The sequence below is a fragment of the Poromitra crassiceps genome, assembly GCF_964638095.1.
Source record: "Poromitra crassiceps genome assembly, chromosome: 3".
In the NCBI taxonomy this organism is placed as follows: Eukaryota; Metazoa; Chordata; class Actinopteri; order Beryciformes; family Melamphaidae; genus Poromitra; species Poromitra crassiceps.
Genome location: NC_139625.1, coordinates 87,031,475 through 87,055,229, shown reverse-complemented (window position 1 = coordinate 87,055,229; position 23,755 = coordinate 87,031,475). Strand labels below are relative to the sequence as shown.

Below are 23,755 nucleotides of genomic sequence, written 5' to 3'. Positions count from 1 at the left end.
ATACATACACACACACACACACACACACACACACACACACACACACACACACACACACACACACACACACACACACACACACACACACGTTCCTTACGCACAGCCAGCTCCATTGAACTCACTGTGGACTGATTTTGATCAATGGCACACCAGCCCACATGCAGAAAGACCAGTGCAACACTTAGAACAACCTGAGGGACACACACTTTACACTTATTATTTACACTTAGTATTTACACTTAGTATTTACACTTAGTATTTACACTTAGTATTTACACTTAGTATTTACAGTTAGTCGTGTATATTGGCCTAGTCAATTATTCATCCAAATCACAATTTGAACTTTAATTGACAGGACTTCGTCTTAGTGCATACTGGCACTTTAATGAGATGCGGAGGAAGGGCGAGGCGTCCCGCACTGGTGGAGGAGCGGAGGGAGCGGTGAGAGGTTTGGAAAGTGACCATAGATCATAGGTACAGAGGGGCTGTCTGGTCTGGTGTACTACCCTGTAGGCCAGAACCAGTGTCTTGAATTTGATGCGTGCCGAGATAGGAAACCAGTGAAGGTCCCGGAAGAGGGGAGTGACATGAGAGAATTTGGGTTAGTTGAATACCAGACGGGCTGCAGTGTTCTGAATGAGCTGAAGTGGTAGGATGTCAGTGGCAGGTAGGCTGGCCAGGAGCACGTTGCAGTAGTCCAGGCGAGAGATGATAAGTGACTGGACCAGGAGTTGAGTCGCTTCCCTTGTGAGAAAGGGACGGATTTTGCGGATGTTGTAGAGGGAGAACCTACAGGAGTGTGCTGTCGCAGCAATGTTGGCAGAGCAAGACAGCTGGTTGTCAAGGATCACCCCGAGGTTCTTAGCTGTTTGGGAGGGAAGCACAGTGGTGTTGTCAATGGAGATGGAGAGATCTGCGAGAGGGTTTCCCTGGGAGGAAGAGTAGCTCTGTCTTACCAAGGTTGAGCTTGAGGTGGTGGGCAGACATCCAGTCACCGATGTCTTTGAGGCATGCAGAGATGCAAGCCTCGATTTGGGTGTCTGAGGGGGGGGAAGGAAAGGAAAAGCTGAGTGTCAACGACTTTGAGACGAGGGAACCGGAAGTGCTAACAGCCAGGTCTCCCAGACTCATTCCAGCGATACTCTCTTATGAATGATATCTATAAATAAAAATCCATATTTTAAATTAAGTTATTTCTACCCAAATCCTAGCAAACTGACCTGTATACACGGCAACATGCCACCCACATACACATGTGGGTGGCAGTCTATGACACACACACATGCTGTAATGTCCCTGAGACTACAAAAAGGTTCAGAACCTACTGTGTGGTCTACTACACCACAGAGCTATTTTATTTATGATAATATACTGTATCTAATTACACAAGGTCATGTTGGGACCTAGGAGAAAGAACTGTTTAGGGGGAAATGGCGCTAAACATTTATGGTGTTACTTTATTACAATACATTTGGCAATCATAGCAATGCTGTTGGACTTTAAAAGCAGTGTATAGTTAGGCAGAGGCATATTTTTTGTTCTGGTATTGGGCTGGTTTTGGGCTGGTTTTGATTGGCCATTGCGCTGGTTTTGTCACACAGACTTGGCAACTCTGTCTCTGACTCTCTCTTTCGCTCTCATACACAAACGCCAGCTGGCCGCACTTCCTCCCTGATCCTTGGGGCGATTATGACTTTCCTGAAAAGTATGCAAAATATTGTTTTAGTTGCAGTGCATCATTAACTTCTGTGTGGAAACAGGTTGGAATGGAATAGGTCCAAATCTGTATAGTTTTTCTGGCATGCTTCTCTGCCGAGCAGAGATCAGCTCATAACAGATACGAAAGCTTGGTATCTCTGAGTCTGTCTGTGTAATCAACTGATGCACAATCAGCTTAACTGCTGATGGCTAGAAGTCCTCCTCACTAGAGACTCAAATCTGGCTTACACATTGGAAACATCAAGCCTTCATTTTACACATCACAACTTGTTTTGGAAAGTGTCGATGCATAAGAGATCTCCAATCCACAGATTCAATTACATTGCCGCACATTGTTATTTTTGAGCGTCACATTGCAAAAAACACTTGGTGAAATACCAGGCCGTCCTCGCAAGGAAAACAACATTGGTTGATTTTTAAAGAGCCCCTAAAGTCATGTTTTAATATAATACTCTACTTCTCTACTCTTTCTACACATAATTTCTGTCTAATGGGGTTTCCCACAAAAAAGTAAAATGTATCCTGTTATTAAAATCCTTAAAATGACTTTCCCTCCGTCTGCCTCATTAAAAATGCCAAAGCAACCAATCAGGGTTATCTAGAAGTTCCAGGACATAACTAGCCAATCACAGCATACAAACATGCTGAATAGTGGACAGGGATTGGCTCCAGTATTCGTGATGTCACAAGCATGCTTGTTGAAAATGGCCCTTTCAGTGAGCTCTGAGAAACTTTCCACAATCCACCTGGAGAAACAAGAATAAAAACTGATTTTTAACTTTAGGGGGTCTTTAACTCATTGAGTGCCAATGACGACAATCGTCGTCAATTCAAATAGTAACGTAGAGTGCCAATGACGACGATTGTCGTCAATTGCGTTTTTTGACGGTGGGACGTGGATCAAAGCCAGATCCATCTCCTGTACAAATATGGGGGATGTTGAATGTGTAAAAGCTATTTTACGGACCCATTAGGTGGCGACAGTGCTCTCCAGATTAGAGAAAGGTGAGGGAAAGAACAGCGAAGCAGCCGTGGGGAGACGGAAACCGCATCGGTATGCATCGATATGCATGAAGCATAACGTTAGCTGTGCCTGTGAACAGCAGCCAATCTGCTGCCACAATTGAGCCCCTCCGTCTCCGCTGCGATAGCTCCTCCACATGATTAGTTGTGCAGTTGTTATTATTCTCAGTTGGAAGCGCTGCAGAGAGCCACCAGAGCCACCAGAGACACACCCACGGAGGAGGGGTTTGCAGTTGAGGGGGGGTGGGGCACGCAGGGCAGCATACAACACTGACCCAGACAGCAGGCTCGATGGACAGATTGGTTGGCAAACACAAGCTAGAATATCTGATGCCCACCAGCAGTAAATCAAGACCAGCAAGAAGGTGTAGGGTCTGCGCAGCAGGGGCCAGCGCTGCTGGTTGCAGCTAAAAAATATTATTTTGCCAAACAAAATTCCTTTGTTTTCGTTGTTTTATTGAAGGAAATTATTTTTGAGGTGTCACTACATCAGAAAATATTAGCTTCAGAGTCAGTGATGTGCTTGAAATGCTTCATTTCACAAAAGGCTGATTATCTCAGCTTCTAGTTTGAAATGTCTGTTTTTGCTGAAAACAACCTATCTTCTCCGGCTGATAACTAGCTCATTGAGTGCCAGCCACTTTTGGAGAACAGACTTTTGGAGAACAAACAGTGCCAGAGTTTCAGAGCGTTTTCAGTGATTTCTCGAGGCCCACAGAATATTGTGTGATATTACTATGTAAACACCGAACACACACAAAGAACGAGGAGACTCTATTGTATCATCAGCAAAAAAAAGTTTATTGATACCATTTTCCGTTCTTTAGTTATCAGCCGGAGAAGATAGGTTGTTTTGAGCAAAAATAGACGTTTCAAATTAGAAGCTGAGATATTCAGCCTTTTGTGAAATGAAGCATTTCAAGCACATTCACTGACTCTGAAGCTAATATTTTCTGATGTGACACCTCAAAAATAATTTCCTTCAATAAAACAGTGAAAACAAAGGAATTTTGTTTGGCCAAATAATATTTTTTAGCCCCTGCGTGCGCAGACCCTACACCTTCTTGCTGGTCTTGATTTACTGCTGGTGGGCATCAGATATTCTAGCTTGTTTGCCTGTCTCTGTCCATCGAGCCTGCTGTCTGGGTCTGTGTTTACTGTCAATGGTTGTATGCTGCCCTGCGTGCCCCACCCCCCTCCTCCTCCTCTGTGGGAGTGTCTCTGGGGCTCTGCTGCGTTTGCTCTGCGTTTGCTCTGCACTGAAAAGTGCGCTGCACCCCGCTTTTTCACAGCATGTCGCCGGCTCCCAACTGAGAATAATGTAACTTTTCAGAAAGATGCTGGTGTCGGCAACTAAATCATATGGAGGGGCTATCGCAGCGGAGACGGAGGGGCTCAATTGTGGCAGCAGATTGACTGCTGTTCACAGGCACAGCTAACGTTATGCTTCATGCATATCGATGCATACCGATGCCGTTTCCGTTTCCATAACGACTTCTTCTCTGTTTTTTACTCAACTTTCTCTAATCTGGAGAGCACTGTCGCCACCTAATGGGTCGGTAAAATAGGTTATACACATTCAACATGCCCCAAAATTTTACAGGAGATGGATCTGGCTTTGATCCACGTCCCACCGTCAAAAAACGCAATTGACGACAATCGTCGTCATTGGCACTCTACGTTAGTATTCGAATTGACGACGATTGTCGTCATTGGCACTCAATGAGCTAAAGAACGGAAAATGATATCAATAAACTTTTTTTTGCTGATGATACAATAGACTCTCATCGTTCTTTGGGCGTGTTCGGTGTTTACATAGTAATATCACACAATATTCTGTGGGCCTCGAGAAATCACTGAAAACGCTCTGAAACTCTGGCAGTGGGAGCGTCCGTTCTCCAAAAGTGGCTGGCACTTAATGAGTTAAGGTGGTCAAAACAGCCAATTTCTATGAATGCGACCTGTTGCGGTCATGTGAGTAAGTGCATGCATGCAGTGCTTATGCCAGAGTCGCGAGCTTTAACCAGGAAGTAGCGGTGACCTCTGGTGGTCTCTAACGTAGCGATAGTCTGATATTGAAATAGCTCGCTAACATGTGCGTCCCCGTCTTTCAACTTCCTCGTCACGAAAGCCTCACGATGTGTTCTGTTTTTAACCCTAACCAAACATAACCCTAACCATAACCAAGTGGTTTTAGTCCCCTAACCTTAATCAAGTTGTTTTAGTTGCCTAACCTTAACTAAGTTGTATTAGTTGCCTAACCTTAACCAAGTTGTTTTAGTTGCCTAACCTTAACCAATGTTTAAACATAAGCGACGAGATGTTTCCGCTCATAAGTGGTTTTAACTTGACAACATTGACAAACATTCTGAACTTGACAAACATTCTAAATTGCCCCTAGCTTACTTTCTGTTGCAGTGTTTACTAATACAATAGCTGATAGGAAATAAGCGATGTTTCAAACTGTTCTCTAGCAACACAATTCCGTGAAAACTGTCTATATGTAATTTTTGGAGTCAGTGGAAATGGACTTATTCTGTTCTTTCGGTATGAGGATGTGTTGTGAAAAACAGCTGGATTTGGTCCTGAAAGTAATGATGCATTCAGCTACTGCATCAGGGCTCCAACTGCTGAGGCAGTCTCCAGGGCTCCAACTGCCTGAGACAGTCTCCAGGGCTCCAACTGCCTGAGACACTCTCCAGGGCTCCAACTGCCTGAGACACTCTCCAGGACTCCAACTGCTGGAGACACTCTCCAGGGCTCCAACTGCTGGAGACGCTCTCCAGGACTCCAACTGCTGGAGACGCTCTCCAGGGCTCCAACTGCTGGAGACACTCTCCAGGGCTCCAACTGCCTGAGACAGTCTCCAGGGCTCCAACTGTCTGAGACACTCTCCAGGACTCCAACTGCCTGAGACGCTCTCCAGGGCTCCAACTGCTGGAGACGCTCTCCAGGGCTCCAACTGCCTGAGACGCTCTCCAGGGCTCCAACTGCTGGAGACACTCTCCAGGGCTCCAACTGCCTGAGACAGTCTCCAGGGCTCCAACTGGCTGAGACAGTCTCCAGGGCTCCAACTGCCTGAGACGCTCTCCAGGACTCCAACTGCCTGAGACACTCTCCAGGGCTCCAACTGCTGGAGACACTCTCCAGGGCTCCAACTGCCTGAGACAGTCTCCAGGGCTCCAACTGCTGGAGACACTCTCCAGGGCTCCAACTGGCTGAGACAGTCTCCAGGGCTCCAACTGCCTGAGACACTCTCCAGGGCTCCAACTGCCTGAGACACTCTCCAGGGCTCCAACTGCCTGAGACAGTCTCCAGGGCTCCAACTGCTGGAGACACTCTCCAGGGCTCCAACTGGCTGAGACAGTCTCCAGGGCTCCAACTGCCTGAGACAGTCTCCAGGGCTCCAACTGCCTGAGACACTCTCCAGGGCGAAGTATATATATTTTGTTTTTTTAGCAAACAAATGGCCGCAACTATAAGAAGAAGAAGACTTTCACTCCTCCCCCCCCCGAAAGTGTTGTTTAAACACAGAGGAGCGCGTCTCAGAGGTCCTTTTGGCTGCTCCTTAATTGCATAACGCACACACACATGCACGCACACGCACGCACGCACTCACACAAACACAGATGCACACACACACACGCACGCACGCACGTACGCACGCACACACACACACACATACACACACACACACACACACACACACACACACACACACACACACACACACACACACACACACACACACCAACTGGGTGAGGAATTCACCAGGCTAGCTTCAAAGAGCAGGCCCACTTTAATACATGACTTCTCTTGGCTTTTCCTTCTCTCCCTCTCATCGCCCTCTCTTCTCTTCTCTTTTCTCCTGTGCACTCCCTCCCCTCATCCCTCTCCTCATCCCTCTCTCTTCTCTTCTCTTCTTTCCTGTGCACTCCCTCTCCTCATCCCCCTCTCTTCTCTTCTCTCTCCTGTGCACTCCCTCTCCTCATCCCTCTCTCTTCTCTTCTCTCTCCTGTGCACTCCCTCTCCTCATCACTCTCTCTTCTCTTCTCTCTCCTGTGCACTCCCTCTCCTCATCCCTCTCTCATCCCCCTCTCTTCTCTTCTCTTCTCTTCTCTCTCCTGTGCACTCCCTCCCCTCATCCCTCTCCTCATCCCCCTCTCTTCTCTTCTCTTCTCTCTCCTGTGCACTCCCTCCCCTCATCCCTCTCCTCATCCCTCTCTCTTCTCTTCTCTTCTCTCCTGTGTACTCCCTCCCCTCATCCCTCTCCTCATCCCCCTCTCTTCTCTTCTTTCCTGTGCACTCCCTCTCCTCATCCCTCTCTCTTCTCTTCTCTCCTGTGCACTCCCTCTCCTCATCCCTCTCTCTTCTCTTCTCTCCTGTGTACTCCCTCCCCTCATCCCTCTCCTCATCCCCCTCTCTTCTCTTCTCTCCTGTGCACTCCCTCTCCTCATCCCTCTCTCTTCTCTTCTCTTCTCTCCTGTGCACTCCCTCTCCTCATCCCTCTCTCATCGCCCTCTCTTCTCTTCTCTTTTCTCCTGTGCACTCCCTCTCCTCATCCCTCTCTCTTCTCTTCTCTCCTGTGTACTCCCTCCCCTCATCCCTCTCCTCATCCCCCTCTCTTCTCTTCTCTCCTGTGCACTCCCTCTCCTCATCCCTCTCTCTTCTCTTCTCTCTCCTGTGCACTCCCTCTCCTCATCCCTCTCTCATCGCCCTCTCTTCTCTTCTCTTTTCTCCTGTGCACTCCCTCTCCTCATCCCTCTCTCTTCTCTTCTCTCCTGTGCACTCCCTCTCCTCATCCCTCTCCTCATCCCCCTCTCTTCTCTTCTCTTCTCTTCTCTTCTCTCCTGTGCACTCCCTCTCCTCATCCCTCTCTCTTCTCTTCTCTTCTCTCTCCTGTGCACTCCCTCTCCTCATCCCTCTCTCATCCCCCTCTCTTCTCTTCTCTTCCAGAGTATGAGGAGGAGTGGAGCGCCTGGTCTCCGTGCAGCGTCACCTGTAGCCACGGCACCCAGAAGCGCACCCGCTCCTGCGGCTACGCGTGCACGGCCACCGAGTCGCGCACTTGCGACCTGGAGGGTTGTGCCGGTAAGCGACGTAATCTGTGATGTCACGATTGTAAAATATGACTGCGGGGTTCCTATGCAGGTCTGGAATGTCTGGAAAAGTATTCAAATTGAATGTGATCATGTCCAGGTCTTGAATAGTTTGGGAATGTGAAGAAACTTCTGGAAAAGTCTGGATAATGTTACACATTCTAGCTTTTATGTTGTTGTAGAGCCACTTTGAGTCCACAGTTTGTGTTGATCTGAAGAATAATGTTCAGATAGAAGGATGCTCTGATGACCCAGCTGCTGTCAGCATGCATTCTATCACATCCCCACCAAAATCACATTCAGTCAAGAACATAGGGTCTGCACCAAAATCACATCCAGTCAAGAACATAGGGTCTGCACCATAATCACATCCAGTCAAGAACATAGGGTCTGCACCAAAATCACATCCAGTCAAGAACATAGGGTCTGCACCAAAATCACATCCAGTCAAGAACATAGGGTCTGCACCAACATCACATCCAGTCAAGAACATAGGGTCTGCACCAACATCACATCCAGTCAAGAACATAGGGTCTACACCAAAATCACATCCAGTCAAGAACATAGGGTCTACACCAAAATCACATCCCGTCAAGAACATAGGGTCTGCACCAACATCACATCCAGTCAAGAACATAGGGTCTACACCGACATCACATCCAGTCAAGAACATAGGGTCTACACTAGGGCTGGGCGATTAATCGAATTTTAATCATGATTACGATTTGGGCTGTCCACGATTATGAAAACAAGATAATCGACATACAACGATTTTGCGGCTCTTGTCACTCTCGTTCTGTCTTGTGTTGTAAATCAAGCGCACCCCTTCCTTTGCAGCGGTGTGCTCGGCTCCTCCCCCAAAGCCCAAAACACACACACACACCGCTCGAGTTGGGAATGACTGTCATGTGAACAGAGAGCCACTGCACGTTTCTCCTCCCCGCTTATTTCCGTGGTAGCACAAGAATAAGATGAGAGAAGTCACAAAAAGAGATCCGCTGGTCGAGAAGAGAGGTAAAACAACGTATGTGGGGTGGAAACACTATGGTTTCGCCGAGTTTAAAGGTCCACACATCAAGAGCGATGCGAATATACAGCACGGCATTGCGATGCGAGTTTTGACCCACCTTTCAATCACAGCCACAGACTTGGAACAAATAGTGCAAGATATGCGCGGTCGTGGCTGCACCCCGCAACACGACCTCTCCCTCTTTCTTTAATCACTTGAAATCCACTCGCAAAGTGGTCTATGACCAAGCAATAACACTAAACGAACAAAAATACAAAGCCCCATCTAGTTACTGCCACCGCATACAGTCATCGATTCAGGACACTCTTTACAATGCGACCGCATATTCAACAGCTAACGAGCTCACAGATAAACATTAACAATAGCCTATTATAAACCTAAACGACGTAAGTCGCTTTGGATAAAAGCATCTGCCAAATGAGTAATTTAATGTAATGTAAACTAACGTTACTAGCGTTCTCATTTGGTTAGTTTTGAGGTTTAAGGACTACTAGTTCAGATGTTTACCAACATATTGAATGTAGATTAATAGTTGCAGTTGGTTGTGGCAGTTCACTGCAACATAGTAGGCCTACATATACTGTATATTTATTTTAGTTTTTATTTTATTTCTAAATCTTTGCACTTTTATTATTTATTTTCACTTATTTATTTTCAATTATATCTAAAATCCAAAGACATCCAATGTTAAATAAAAAGCCAGTGTAAATGTTCAATAAATTCATGATGTTCTCAATGTCAATGAGTAATCGTGTTAAATAATCGTGATCTCAATATCAATCAAAATAATCGTGATTATGATTTTTGCCATAATCGTGCAGCCCTAGTCTACACCAAAATCACATCCAGTCAAGAACATAGGGTCTGCACCAACATCACATCCAGTCAAGAACATAGGGTCTACACCAACATCACATCCAGTCAAGAACATAGGGTCTGCACCAACATCACATCCAGTCAAGAACATAGGGTCTGCACCAACATCATCACATCCAGTCAAGAACATGGAAAAATGTGGAATTTTAAAATTGAAAGCATGTAGTAGGAACCCTGCCAATATTTGTGGCTGTGAAGAACAATTATGACCTGGTTAGCAGGGGCAAGATGTCTATGTGCCTAAGTCATATTGAACACCAGACAACATCTTCAGAACTAATCAAGATTGCTTTGGAAAAAATATGGAATTGTTTTATTGAAATGTCTAGGAACCCTGTGACTACACTGCTAAGGGGGCATTTGTATTAGTAAAGATCCAGTGCAGTGATTTCAACTCGGTCAGGAGCAGTTTGATATTGATTTCTATTTATTCTATTGATTTCACTAGAGCTCAACAGTGACAGTTCTGGGGGGATATTGCTTCCTGGGAACATGTAGTTCTGGGGGGGATATTGCTTCCTGGGAACATGTAGTTCTGGGGGGGATATTGCTTCCTGGGAACAGTGTGTGCATGTAGTTCTGGGGGGATATTGCTTCCTGGGAACAGTGTGTGCATGTAGTTCTGGGGGGATATTGCTTCCTGGGAACAGTGTGTGCATGTAGTTCTGGGGGGGATATTGCTTCCTGGGAACAGTGTGTGCATGTAGTTCTGGGGGGGATATTGCTTCCTGGGAACAGTGTGTGCATGTAGTTCTGGGGGGATATTGCTTCCTGGGAACAGTGTGTGCATGTAGTTCTGGGGGGATAGTGCTTCCTGGGAACAGTGTGTGCATGTAGTTCTGGGGGGATATTGCTTCCTGGGAACAGTGTGTGCATGTAGTTCTGGGGGGATATTGCTTCCTGGGAACAGTGTGTGCATGTAGTTCTGGGGGGATATTGCTTCCTGGGAACATGTAGTTCTGGGGGGATATTGCTTCCTGGGAACAGTGTGTGCATGTAGTTCTGGGGGGATATTGTTTCCTGGGAACATGTAGTTCTGGGGGGATATTGCTTCCTGGGAACATGTAGTTCTGGGGGGATATTGCTTCCTGGGAACATGTAGTTCTGGGGGGATATTGCTTCCTGGGAACATGTAGTTCTGGGGGGATATTGCTTCCTGGGAACATGTAGTTCTGGGGGGATATTGCTTCCCTTGGAACATGTAGTTCTGGGGGGATATTGCTTCCTGGGAACATGTAGTTCTGGGGGGATATTGCTTCCTGGGAACATGTAGTTCTGGGGGGATATTGCTTCCTGGGAACATGTAGTTCTGGGGGGATATTGCTTCCTGGGAACATGTAGTTCTGGGGGAATATTGCTTCCTGGGAACATGTAGTTCTGGGGGGATATTGCTTCCTGGGAACATGTAGCTCTGGGGGGATATTGCTTCCTGGGAACATGCAGTTCTGGGGGGATATTGCTTCCTGGGAACATGCAGTTCTGGGGGGATATTGCTTCCTGGGAACATGTAGTTCTGGGGGGATATTGCTTCCTGGGAACATGTAGTTCTGGGGGGATATTGCTTCCTGGGAACATGCGGTTCTGGGGGGATATTGCTTCCTGGGAACATGTTGTTCTGGGGGGATATTGCTTCCTGGGAACATGTAGTTCTGGGGGGATATTGCTTCCTGGGAACATGCAGTTCTGGGGGGATATTGCTTCCTGGGAACATGTAGTTCTGGGGGGATATTGCTTCCTGGGAACATGTAGTTCTGGGGGGATATTGCTTCCTGGGAACATGTAGTTCTGGGGGGATATTGCTTCCTGGGAACATGTAGTTCTGGGGGGATATTGCTTCCTGGGAACAGTGTGTGCATGTGGCATTTGTGAACATATGATGATGAAAGCATTAGAATAGACCACTTTCTCCCTCTGCTTTTCAGACAACATGAATGCAGTGACTGAGCTGACCCCCACCCAGACGACCAACACCACCCCATCTCTGGACACTAGTATGTACAGCGTGTGTGTGTGCGTGTGTGTGTGTGTGTGTGTGTGTGTGTGTGTGTGTGTGTGTGTGTGTGTGTGTGTGTGTGTAAAAAAAAAAAAAAAAGGGGCAATTCTCTGGCGGACCACCAAGCGGAGCCCCGCGGACCACGACCACAGTTTGGGAACCAATGCTGACAAAATTCAATCTACTAGAGTTTAGTAGATTGAATTTTGTCAAAATCTGATAACGGCCATTTCTTACCCGATTATTAAACCAAATGATGACTTTGTTCATGCATGTCCATCGACCATGGCTACATGCCACATTTCAAGTGTCTAGGTCAAATGGGGTGGCCAGGAGGATCGTTTTTCGCTGCATGTTATAGCGCTCCTGTGGCCGAAATGTCTCGCAACACATTCTTGTTTGAGGGGGAGAAGTGGGGGTTGTCTTGTGGTGGTGAGACGTCCCCACACCCCGCTTGGAGATGTGTCTGGCACGCTTTGGTCCCACTCTGGAGAAAGTCCATGTCTGGCGTGGCTTGGCACAGCTCGTGCATTTAAACTGGTAGTCTAAACGCAAATCAGCATAGCCAAAAGTGCCAATGGAAAATGGGTATTAGATGGGGTAGTGGTGGTGGCACCGTATTCAGTGGTGGGTTGCTAAATCAGATTTTTTTTTTGCCTATTTGTGGCATATCCAGATTGTATCCAGATTGATTTTATTAAGCGTGAACAGCAACAAATCCGATTTTTGCAACTTGGAGGTAGGTTGAAATGTGATTCCAATCTGCTAAGTTCGAAAGCCTCATTAATGTTTTCGTTGCACCTGTGTTTACCCTGCCTTTTATGGCTCATTTCCACCACATATAACAGCACAGTACAGCTCTACTCGACCTGGTCTTACTCGTCTCTACTTGATATAGACTCTGTTTCCATAGCAAGTTTACTCGCGCATATCTGCCCTCCTCCGCCCATTAGCTGAAGTAGGCTATAGCGTATAACGTTAAAATTAAATCCATACACGGAACTTTAAAACTGGTTATGAAATACTGGTACCTGTAAATGACCTACAGTGTACATGGGCAAATGTGAGAATCGGCCAGGAGAATGGATATCACTTTGTTGTTACTCAAACTCACATGCATGCACTGCGCGGGGAACGGGAGTTGCGCTATGGGCAGAAGGGAAGCCTCTACCCCGGCGGCAACTCACCAGGCAAGACCGCGGCTTCGCTAAACCCCCGCCTCCGGCCTAGCGGAGCAGACGTTACACGCAACTATAAAGGGCTTCCCGAGGAGCGGACTTTTTCTCTCTCAAAACAATTGAAAACCACCGTCATGTTAAAGCTGAGCAAGGAGATCGATTTTATTTCACCAGAGCCGAAGGCAGCAACACAAAAGACTGATGGAAATAACAGAAGAGATGGTAAGCCCCACTAAACTGGTATCCAGCATTGACAGTAGACAGTAAACACGATTCTGCCTGACCAATCAGTCGTCTGCAGTGTTTTCACGTCACGGTATGGTACCGGGTTCACAGCGCTGGAACCTCAACAAAGCAGGGACCAAAACTAGCACGACTCAACGCCGACTCAACCCGGGCTGTTTTTGATCGGTGGAATGAGACAAACAAGTGAGACGAGCTGGGCGGGGCCGCGCTGATACCAGCGGTGGAAATGGGCCAATAGACACAAAATGGCTGCTGTGAAAAAGGCCTTAAAACTGAGAGTGCCTAGTTTGGATATTTGTAAAGCTCCCTTCCCAGCATGCCTGAAGGACGGCTCCGTCGAGGCTGTCAAAGACAGAATGAAACACCGGCCGCTGCTCCCACAAGTGTTTGAATTGCTTTTGAGTTTGTGTTTTATTGCTCTCCTGCCGCTAAGCACCGACCAGTGCTGCCGCTAAGCACCGGCCAGTGCTGCCGCTAAACACCGGCCAGTGCTGCCGCTAAGCACCGGCCAGTGAACATGCTTCTTTCTTTTCGCTCTGCAAACATAACAATACACCAGGAAAGGGAGAACATGATATAGTGTCTGACATCGCCCCCTCTCTCAAGCCCCCCGTCCACTATGGAAAACTAACAGAGAGAATAGGTTTTAATTTGACCACAAGCAGAAACGGGTTGTTATATTTGATGCGTTTGTGCACACGGCAGTATTCTGACCCCCCGCTCTCCGCCAGGATTCCGGCATTCAAAGAAAAAAGATTTTGACTAATGTTTTTCCAACTGGCACTCTCCTTTCACTAATCAAAGCCATCTTACATCTTAATACACCTGAGAGCCGATACTTTTATTGCAGCCAAAGTATTTCCTGGTGAAAGAGATGAAAGAAAATGATTCTGGACATTTGGGTCCGGCTAGGCTCCTGGCCGCTTCTGGATGACACTTCTCTGATGACATCATCACCGCAAGATGACATCACAATGCCATCGGCGACATCACAAGTGCCTTAAAGTGTGACATCACTAGCTGGGAATGAGATGAGTTATGCCATCATCAGTGATGTCATATGTCCAGGCGAGCAAAAGCTATAAGAGGCCCTCGCTCCAGGACCATTGTGGGTCGTTGGTCCATGGCTTCGATATTCGACAACGAGGAAGAGATCACCCAGAGATTAGACCGAGGCCCCGTTCCAATACCCATACTTCCATACTATTTAGTAGGCAAAAAAAGATTTAGTATGTCCCAATACATTAGTATGCCAGATGCAGTATGCCAAGAGTACCAGGATGTTATACTACATCAGCCCCTTTTTCGGAGTATGCATCGATGCATGCTACACCCAGCCAAACTTCCCCACAATCCTTTGCGCAGCGGAAGTTCTTCTTCTTCTAATGTTTTATGGCGGTTGGCAAACAACTTTTTGTGCATTACCGCCACCTACTGGAGTTACGTCGCGCTGACTGAGCTGCGTGTATAATCCACGCCCACCTCCATGACGCCGACACGGAAGACAACAGAACACTCGTGGCACTCACAGCAGAGGCAGCCAAGCGGAGAGATGACAGACAGCAGTCCGTTCAAGTGTAAGTAGGCTACTATTTAATGTATGACTGTTAGACATACCAATTCACCTCATTAAGTGATGATGCACTCGGATATTAAGTAATTTCGCCAGTTTGTTAAACAATTTACTGGTCGGTCATCAACATTGTCTGCCTTTTCTCACTGGAAAATAATCTATTTCTAATGTTAGGGTTGGATGAACACACTGAGCTCCTCATCAAGTGGAGGAGTGAGAATGAGGAGCTCTTCACTGGGAAGAGAAATGCTGCCATGAAAGGATACGAGTGAGTGCCATTATTATGTGCTGAAATGTGATAAAAGGAGCATTTTATGCATGTAAGCCAATTATTCATGGAACACACTACTGCCTGTTACAGTTAAGTTAATCAGTATCACTCAGCCTGACTCATACTGCTATAATACTACTGTACATAATACTGCTTTATACCTCATACTTTCTGCTACTTCTTTTTATATCACATACCTTATATACATATGCTTAACAGCTAATTCATATAATTCATACTCTGTTTTGTTCACTGTAGATGCTACATCCTACACTTCTCACTGTCTTTTCAGTCTCCCAGCAAAATAATGTCACAAGTATAATCGGAGTGACAATATACATCTTTAATCTTGTTGGGTTCCTCTTAGGACGTTTGTTGTTAACAACAGCCTCCAGGGGAAGGTCCAGCCTGTCTGGGTGAAAAAAAAATATGAAAATCTGAAGGCGAAATACAAGGTCAGTTACAGGGTTCTGTTTTTGCGTTTGATTATTATTCACTATGCTTTAGTAACATGAATTCTCTTGTTCTTGCAGGAGCTGAAGTCTCCCAAAACAGGGATAAACACAGAGGGAGGAGAGACAACAGCAGCGTCCTGGAAGTGGTATGAGCTGATGGATGCAGCTCTGGGGAGCAAGCCATCCATCAGCCCACCACTGCTCATTTCATCAGCAGGCCAGGACACTGTTGTTGTCTCTCCCCCCTCTGTCTCTAATCCAGAGGTGCCTGAGGACAGCTGCCCCAGGCCCCGGCCAAGAAAGAGAGGGAGGGAGGAGGGTGACATGTTTGCCTATCTGAGGGAGATGGAGGAGAAAGAGGAGAGGAGAGAGCGGGAGCTTCAGGAGAGGGATGATGAGCGGTACGCAGAGGCAGAGAGGAGAGATGAGGAGGCTAGGGCGAGAGAGGAGAGGAGAGAGGAGGAGGCGAGGAGGAGAGATGAGGAGGCTAGGGTGAGAGAGGAGAGGAGAGAGGAGCGTTTCTTGGCTCTGATGGAAGCGTTATCCAAGAAAGTTTGATTTATTTATGATTATTTATTTATTTAAGTCATGTGTTCCTTTTAAAGAAATTAATCAGCTAGTTTATGTTCACCAGCTTCCTTTCAAGTTTCTTTCAATCAACACAGTTGATTTGTTTATGTTTCCTTCAAGAAACGTTTTTACATAGCTGATGTTTTTATGTTTCCTTTTTGAAACAGTTTCATGTATGCATTGCACAGAATAAATATATTGTTTACTCAACTCACCTATCTATTATGTGTTCCATTATGACTCAGTCAATATAGGGTGTACTGAGTGTTGAATAATTGACAGGGGCACTGAAACGGTGTAACTGTTGACATGACTTCAAGGTTAGATGTGGGACAAAGTGAAGCATGGATCACATGGAACACAATACACAAGTCATGACTGATTATTGGAAGATGTTTAATTATTGCATGTCCAAAATCATGCATAGTGGTTATTCCATAAATGAATACCATCTTCCCATTAATTAAATGAATCAAAGAACAAAAACATACTAACATAGGTTTGGGTGTGGTAAGGCAATATAATAATAATATATATATATATATATAATATAATATAATATAATATAATATAATATAATATATATATATATATAATAATCCATAAACTAATAATCATGCTCCTGCAGAGCTGGAATGCAGTGGAGAGGGGCCGACACTGCTGCAGCCAGGAGATCTCGGACACGCTCGCCAGGCTCCTGTGCCCTGTTTTCTGGCTCTGGCTCTGGCCCATCGTCCCCTGCTTCATCCTCCTCAGGCTCCATGATGTCACCATTGTCTATACAGAGGTTGTGCAGGATGGTGCAGCAGGTGATGACAGCTGGGGCAAAGGTGGGGCTCACCTCCAAGGTCTTAAAGAAGATGGACCTCCATCTCGTCTTCATCATTCCAAATGAACGTTCAATGATGTTCCTGGCCCTGGACAGCACGCTGTTGTACCTGGCCTGCACAGGATTCAGGTTAGGTGCACGGTAGGGTGTCAACAAGCGGATGGGGGCAGCCAGACAGGGGTACCCGCCATCCCCTATGATGCACCGTCCATCTGGTGGGTACTGCTGCTGGAGGTACACAGGGCTGTTCTTTAGCACACGAGAATCGTGGACAGAGCCTGGAAAGCCACAGCAGACATCTACATACCTCCCACGATGGTCGCAGATGGCCTGGAGCTGGATGGAATAGAAAAGCTTCCTATTGAGGTAGCAGTTCTCGTCGGCTGTACAGGGCTTAATTCGAATGTGGCACCCGTCTATGGCACCGACTACCACATTGAATTGAGGACAACGTGCCAACCGGGCGAAGCCATCACCCACCACATCTATTTCGCCCCCTTGAGGAAAGCGAATGGTCCTTTTCAGGAGCCCAACCACTGCCCAGGTGACCCTGTGGACCATCCTGTGGACCGTCGTTTTGGGGATGTCAAATGCTGTTGACACGACCCTATAAGATGCTGCATGGGCCAGCCAGAAGAGGAAGGTGAGGACGTGGATATCCTTCACCCAACCATGGTCAGCCTCAAGGGTCAGAGCAGCTGTGAGTGCAGCGATCGACTCCCTGCTCATCCGGAGGTCACGGCGGAGGTCAGACTCCCCATCCAAAAACAGCCGCAGGATGGGCACGTTGGGGTTGGGGTTAGCATATGTTGCGTGGATGTTCTGTTAAATAAATGAATCCAATATTATGCAAAAGCCTAATTAGAATTCCTGTAAAATCCAATTCTGCCTGTTTTATATTGTTACAACTAATCTCAATTATGCCAATACTGATGATGATGATGGTGATACAGCTACACTTCCTTTCATACAATGGTTTATTTAATTTGAGATACTTGCACTACATATTAGGGCTGCAATGATCTGATTATATACTGTCACATATACAGTTTTTGCAAGAATATGGTTACAACATTCAATTTTATTATGATTGCAAAGAGTATAAGTAGCTTACTGATTCAATGTTAGGGTTCAACTATGACTACAATATAGAAGATTCTGCCAGTAGGCTATAGGCAGTGGTGTAAGTGTGCTATATAATGAATGGATATGAATACACCATGGGCCAGGTATGAGCAGTATACACTAGTGAATCTAGAAATATAGTAAAAGTCAAATATAATGTAGTTAAGAATGTGCAAGTATGTAGGCTACACTACAAATAAAAGTAATGTGAATATAAGGCTGCTTCACGTGCAGACAGAATACAGTGACAGCAGCTGCTGAGCTGTAAATATATTTAACAACAAACATCTGCCAGCAACAGCTATGTGTGAAGGGGGCTAATTATGCCTACTGGTGACTAGTTCATACAGGCTATTATATGCGTGTTATTGTTTACGTGAACACGTGATTATGATAAAAACACTGACCGAAATATGCACGTTATTATACTGTTAAGAATGAGACTGCATGTAAGTATCATCGCGTCAGTTTATTAGAAACAACAACATACATTACAATATAACAGCAACAGAGCTCTCCGGAGCCTCCGACGGTGCGCACGTCCCTGGAGAGCTTGGCGAGAGGCGATGCTGCTTCTCAAATATGTATTTACATCGCCAGGCATTTTGACAGTTTTGAGCACAAACAACTCAAATGTGGCGCTGCGGACATCGGCGGAAGTGAGCAAGAGGTCGGAGTTCAGGAAGCTCATGTCACGACAGATGTAGTGTGTCCCAATAGTATGCATTTTGCATGCATGCTGCACACTACAATCCATACTATGTGAGGGCAGCGGCAGTACATACTAGAAGAAAGAAGTACAAGTATGGGTATTGGAACGCAGCCCGAGTCTTGACGGACACACCTGCAACAACGCGAGCTTCCAGATACCATTCAGGTTCATACCTACAGGAAGAGCCGACGGGCTCACTGGACCCGCAAACCCTTGAGAGGGATATCGCCGTGCGTGGAGCCGGAGCGTGGGCTGCGCTGTGCCTCCCCTCGGTGGAGTTGGGCCGCGCTGTGCCTCCCCTCGTGGAGTTGGGCCACGCTGTGCCTCCCCTCGTGGAGTTGGGCCGCGCTGTGCCTCCCCTCGGTGGAGTTGGGCCGTGCTGTGCCTCCCCTCGTGGAGTTGGGCCACGCTGCGCCTCCCCTCGTGGAGTTGGGCCGTGCTGTGCCTCCCCTCGGTGGAGTAGGGCTGCGCTGTGCCTCCCCTCGGTGGAGTTGGGCCGCGCTGTGCCTCCCCTCGTGGAGTTGGGCCACGCTGTGCCTCCCCTCGTGGAGTTGGGCCGTGCTGTGCCTCCCCTCGTGGAGTTGGGCCGTGCTGTGCCTCCCCTCGTGGAGTTGGGCCGTGCTGCGCCTCCCCTCGTGGAGTTGGGCCGTGCTGTGCCTCCCCTCGTGGAGTTGGGCCGTGCTGTGCCTCCCCTCGGTGGAGTTGGGCCGTGCTGTGCCTCCCCTCGGTGGAGTTGGGCCGTGCTGTGCCTCCCCTCGTGGAGTTGGGCCGTGCTGTGCCTCCCCTCGGTGGAGTTGGGCCGCGCTGCGCCTCCCCTCGGTGGAGTTGGGCCACGCTGCGCCTCCCCTCGTGGAGTTGGGCCACGCTGTGCCTCCCCTCGTGGAGTTGGGCCGTGCTGTGCCTCCCCTCGTGGAGTTGGGCCACGCTGTGCCTCCCCTCGTGGAGTTTGGCCGTGCTGTGCCTCCCCTCGGTGGAGTAGGGCCGCGCTGTGCCTCCCCTCGGTGGAGTTGGGCCGCGCTGTGCCTCCCCTCGTGGAGTTGGGCCACGCTGTGCCTCCCCTCGTGGAGTTGGGCCGTGCTGTGCCTCCCCTCGTGGAGTTGGGCCGTGCTGTGCCTCCCCTCGGTGGAGTTGGGCCGTGCTGTGCCTCCCCTCGGTGGAGTTGGGCCGTGCTGTGCCTCCCCTCGGTGGAGTTGGGCCGTGCTGTGCCTCCCCTCGTGGAGTTGGGCCGTGCTGTGCCTCCCCTCGGTGGAGTTGGGCCGTGCTGTGCCTCCCCTCGTGGAGTTGGGCCGTGCTGTGCCTCCCCTCGGTGGAGTTGGGCCCAGCCCAGATCAAACCCCTCTAGCAAGTGAGAGAGCTGATGGTGGGAACCCATCCCCCCTGGCTGCCTTTCAACCAGCTGGGTCCTGCCAAACCTCTCCAATAGGGGATTTGTATAAAAGTCCCAAAATAACAGATTATTAATAACAGTCTTGCTCTTAAAAGGCAGATAGGGCAAGCATCACACTTATCACCTTAAAGGAGAGCTTCATAGTATATCTGAAAACTGTAAACAGTTTTGCAGGCATTTTATTAGACAGTTACTGAGAGTTGATTTGAGTTAGGTTGTGGACCAGTGATGTCATTCACAATGCAGTGACATCACTGGTTCTTTTTTTAATCTTCCCCTTCTCTCATTTCAAACCGCATGTTTTGTAAATCCCTTGGTTATTTTTCACTTTGTTCTACTCCAACTTGAACTGCAGCATGGTATGCATTGCATTGCTGGAAGCCGTTTGTGCACTGAATGACAGGCTCTTCACAAATACAGTACGCCCCTTAATTGAAGAAAATCATATAAATGTGCACCTAACTTTGCCTGGGGGCAAGATCAAGATGTTTGATGCACTGTGTAAGACAGGGGTTCCCAACCTTCTTTGGCTTGTGACCCCAATTTGATGTCACAAAAATCTAGGGATCGCAGACATTGAAATTTCATACAACATCCAGAGGCGTCATGCCCATTGAATCTGAGGGGGCAATTGCCCCCGCCCCCCTTTTTGTGTGCAAAATTAATGGCGGTCATTAGTAGTAGAGCATCAATCTCATTTTCAAACATGTGACAATTAAATGCTGTTAGTTATGCATAGCAAGATAGTTGGCTACTTGTACCAGGCAGCTAAAGTTAGCATGTGTTGTTTACATGTCTGTCATGTAGAGCTGTGTGAGTGTTATGGCAGTGAGCTGATCACACACACCACTATCACAGGTTATACTGTAGGTAGCAAAACACTGAAAACCATTTGATGTCTCCCTGTCAACATGCAGTTCTCTCAAAGAATTAGCATTGTGGATTAGTCTTTTTATGTGAATAACATTTTGGGTGAAGCAAGATTTAGCTAAGAGAAGTACCAGCAATGTAGAAGCTAGTGTAGAAGTGAGTGACTAAGCTAATAACCACAACAGCACAAATAATTGTCAAAGATCGTTCAATAAATATACAGTATTTAGCCTAATGAGAAAAGGGGCAAATATTGATGATTAAAACTGAATAATGACATCACAACAGTCTAATCTAATGTTAGTTTAAAATGAGATATTTCTCTAAACAGTATGCTGACTTCTTTCCTCAGAATTCTGACTTTAATCAGAGAATTCTGACTTTAATCAGAGAATTCTGACTTTAATCAGAGAATTCTGACTTTAATCAGAGAATTCAGACTTTTCCCCCCTCAAAATTCTTACGTTAAACTCTGAATTCTGACTTTAATCTCAGAAGTCTATTGATGTCTTCTGAAGTCAGAATGCTGACTTTTTTTCTCAGAATTCTGACTCTAATCTGAGAATTCTGACATGAATCTGAAAATTCTGACTTTAATCTGAGAATTCTGACTTTTTCCCTCAAAATTTTGACATTAACTCATTCCCCACCAGAGTTTGAAAGGAAAAGTCGACAACCACTTCCAGGGTTTCTGATCAGTTTTTTCACAGATTTTCCAACTCCCACAGAATATTTTCTTCTATGACTATGTAAACACCGAATATCTCAAAGGAAAGAAGGGAACATCTACTTTCATAGAAAAAAAAAGTTTGAATCTATCTTAATCTGTTCTTTAGTTATTGACACTTCAATGTAGGTAATTTCACTGAAAACGCCCATAATGGCGGCGTAACTGTTTCCGCTATTTCCGGTGTATATAAGCGCAGACAAAGAGTATAGTGAAAACAAGAGGAGACTCTCTTCTGCTTCTTTTTACAACAGCACCTGTAGTCAGATTGTGTTGCATTGGACCAAATTAACAGATGGAATCTGCTGCTTTTTCTTTTTAAATCAAGCAGCAGCCGTATTTTGCCAGAATTCTGGGAATTTAGTCCCTCTTTAAACTCAAAGTTCTGACTTCAATCTCAGAAGTCTTCTGACTCCCCCCCCCAGAATTCTGACATTAAACTCAGAATTCTAACTTTATTTTCAGGATTCTGACTTTATTCTAAGAATCCTGACTTTAACTCGGAATTTAAATAAATGTTTTCACATGTGGCTTGAATCCTCTTCGGTAGTTTTAAATTGTGTGTGGTGTAAAAAATGCACTGGTGTAAGATAAACTCCCAGAAAAGTCTGTGAAGAATTTCAAACTGGCTCAGGTCTGCTGCAAGAGTTGTTGTTGTTGTTGTTGTTGTTGTTGTTTTTAATGAATCCTAACCTCATTCACTTCTCCTCCTCCAGACGTCGACAGCTGTGAAAAGTGGTTAAGCTGCAAGAACGACTTCCTCCAAAAGTATCTGCACCAAGTGCTGACAGAGCTGGCCAGCTGCCCCTGCTCCTTCCCTTCTGAGGCCGTCTACAACGCCGTCAACATCCTGGACGCTAAGCTGGGCAAGACCTACCGCTGGAGGGACGCCAGCGGCCCCAAAGAGCGCCTGGACATCTACAAGCCTTCAGCCAGATTCTGCCTCCGCTCCATGCTGTCGTACGATAGCACCACGCTAGCCGCGCAGCATTGTTGCTACGATGATCAGATGAGATTGATAACGCGGGGGAAAGGGGCGGGAGCGCCCAACTTGATCAGCACGGAGTTCTCGCCCGAGCTGCATTACAAGGTGGACGTGCTGCCTTGGATCCTGTGCAAAGGGGACTGGAGTCGCTTTCACTCTGTGAGGCCGCCCAATAACGGCTTGGACTGCGTGGAGAACCCCCCCGAACAAGTGTTTCAGACGGAGCTGAAGGAGGCGAGGGAGTACTGACCTGCCGGGCGGACGCGCGCACAGCAGGCGTACGCGCTCACAGCAGTAGGGGGAGAAGACAGAGACGAGTGCGTGGTGATTCTCAGGTGAGATCTCCATCAGCCACAGAAGTGAAACCGTGCAGGCTGTAAGCACTTTGAAGAACAGGTGTTTGTCTCGTCTGCCATGTCCTCACAAACACTATGCCGTCCCGCAGGAGTTTAGCAAAACCCGAAACGTAAATCCTCCCTGTAACCCATCTGCCATGGGGTGGACTCTTCCAGCTGAGTTGCTGTTGTGCATTTGTAAGACTGAGTGTTGCTTTCTGTTGGCTTCCCGCGTCAGGGGACGCTTTTGTTAATAAAACAGAGGCCATAACTTATGAGGATATCAATGGAAGACACAGGCAGCAGCATTTGTGCACAGCGACAACTGACAGAACACTGCTGTTGGAACTATTGGAAAGACAATGAAAAACCTTGTTGAAGTGTCAGGGGTTTGGTCGACCGTTCTCAGCCAATCCCTGTTCCTGTATAGACTCAAATTGCTGCTACGCTATTGGGATGTGCTGAGCTGAGGTGAATGGTTGTGATGGCAGTGGCATGTGTGTAAATGTACTGTATATATGGATATGTACATGTACATGTATATGTACTGTGTGTGTGTGTGTGTGTGTGTGTGTGTGTGTGTGTGTGTGTGTGTGTGTGTGTGTGTGTGTGTGTGTGTGTGTGTGTGTGTGTGTGTGTGTGTTTGGAGGATGACCTTAATGAACACAGTGTATTTATTGGACTCATATGGCCCTGGGCCCTGAAATACAGCAAGTCTAATCAGAATCAGATCTCGTGTCTCATTCCAGTCA

General features: G+C 47.0%; 1 protein-coding gene across 1 annotated transcript in view; it reads left to right on the top strand.

The window, feature by feature from the left end:
* Positions 1-22,917, top strand: part of ism2a (isthmin 2a) — a gene marked incomplete at its 3' end in the record, with an annotated part of 46,769 nt that extends 23,852 nt beyond the window's left edge. Inside the window, exons 4-6 of the mRNA XM_083632453.1 lie at positions 7,699-7,833; positions 11,670-11,738; positions 22,400-22,917. Coding sequence (XP_083488579.1) covers positions 7,699-7,833; positions 11,670-11,738; positions 22,400-22,917 — 722 coding nt within the window. The remainder of the gene's footprint in view (positions 1-7,698; positions 7,834-11,669; positions 11,739-22,399) is intronic.
* Between the last annotated feature and the right edge of the window lie 838 nt (positions 22,918-23,755).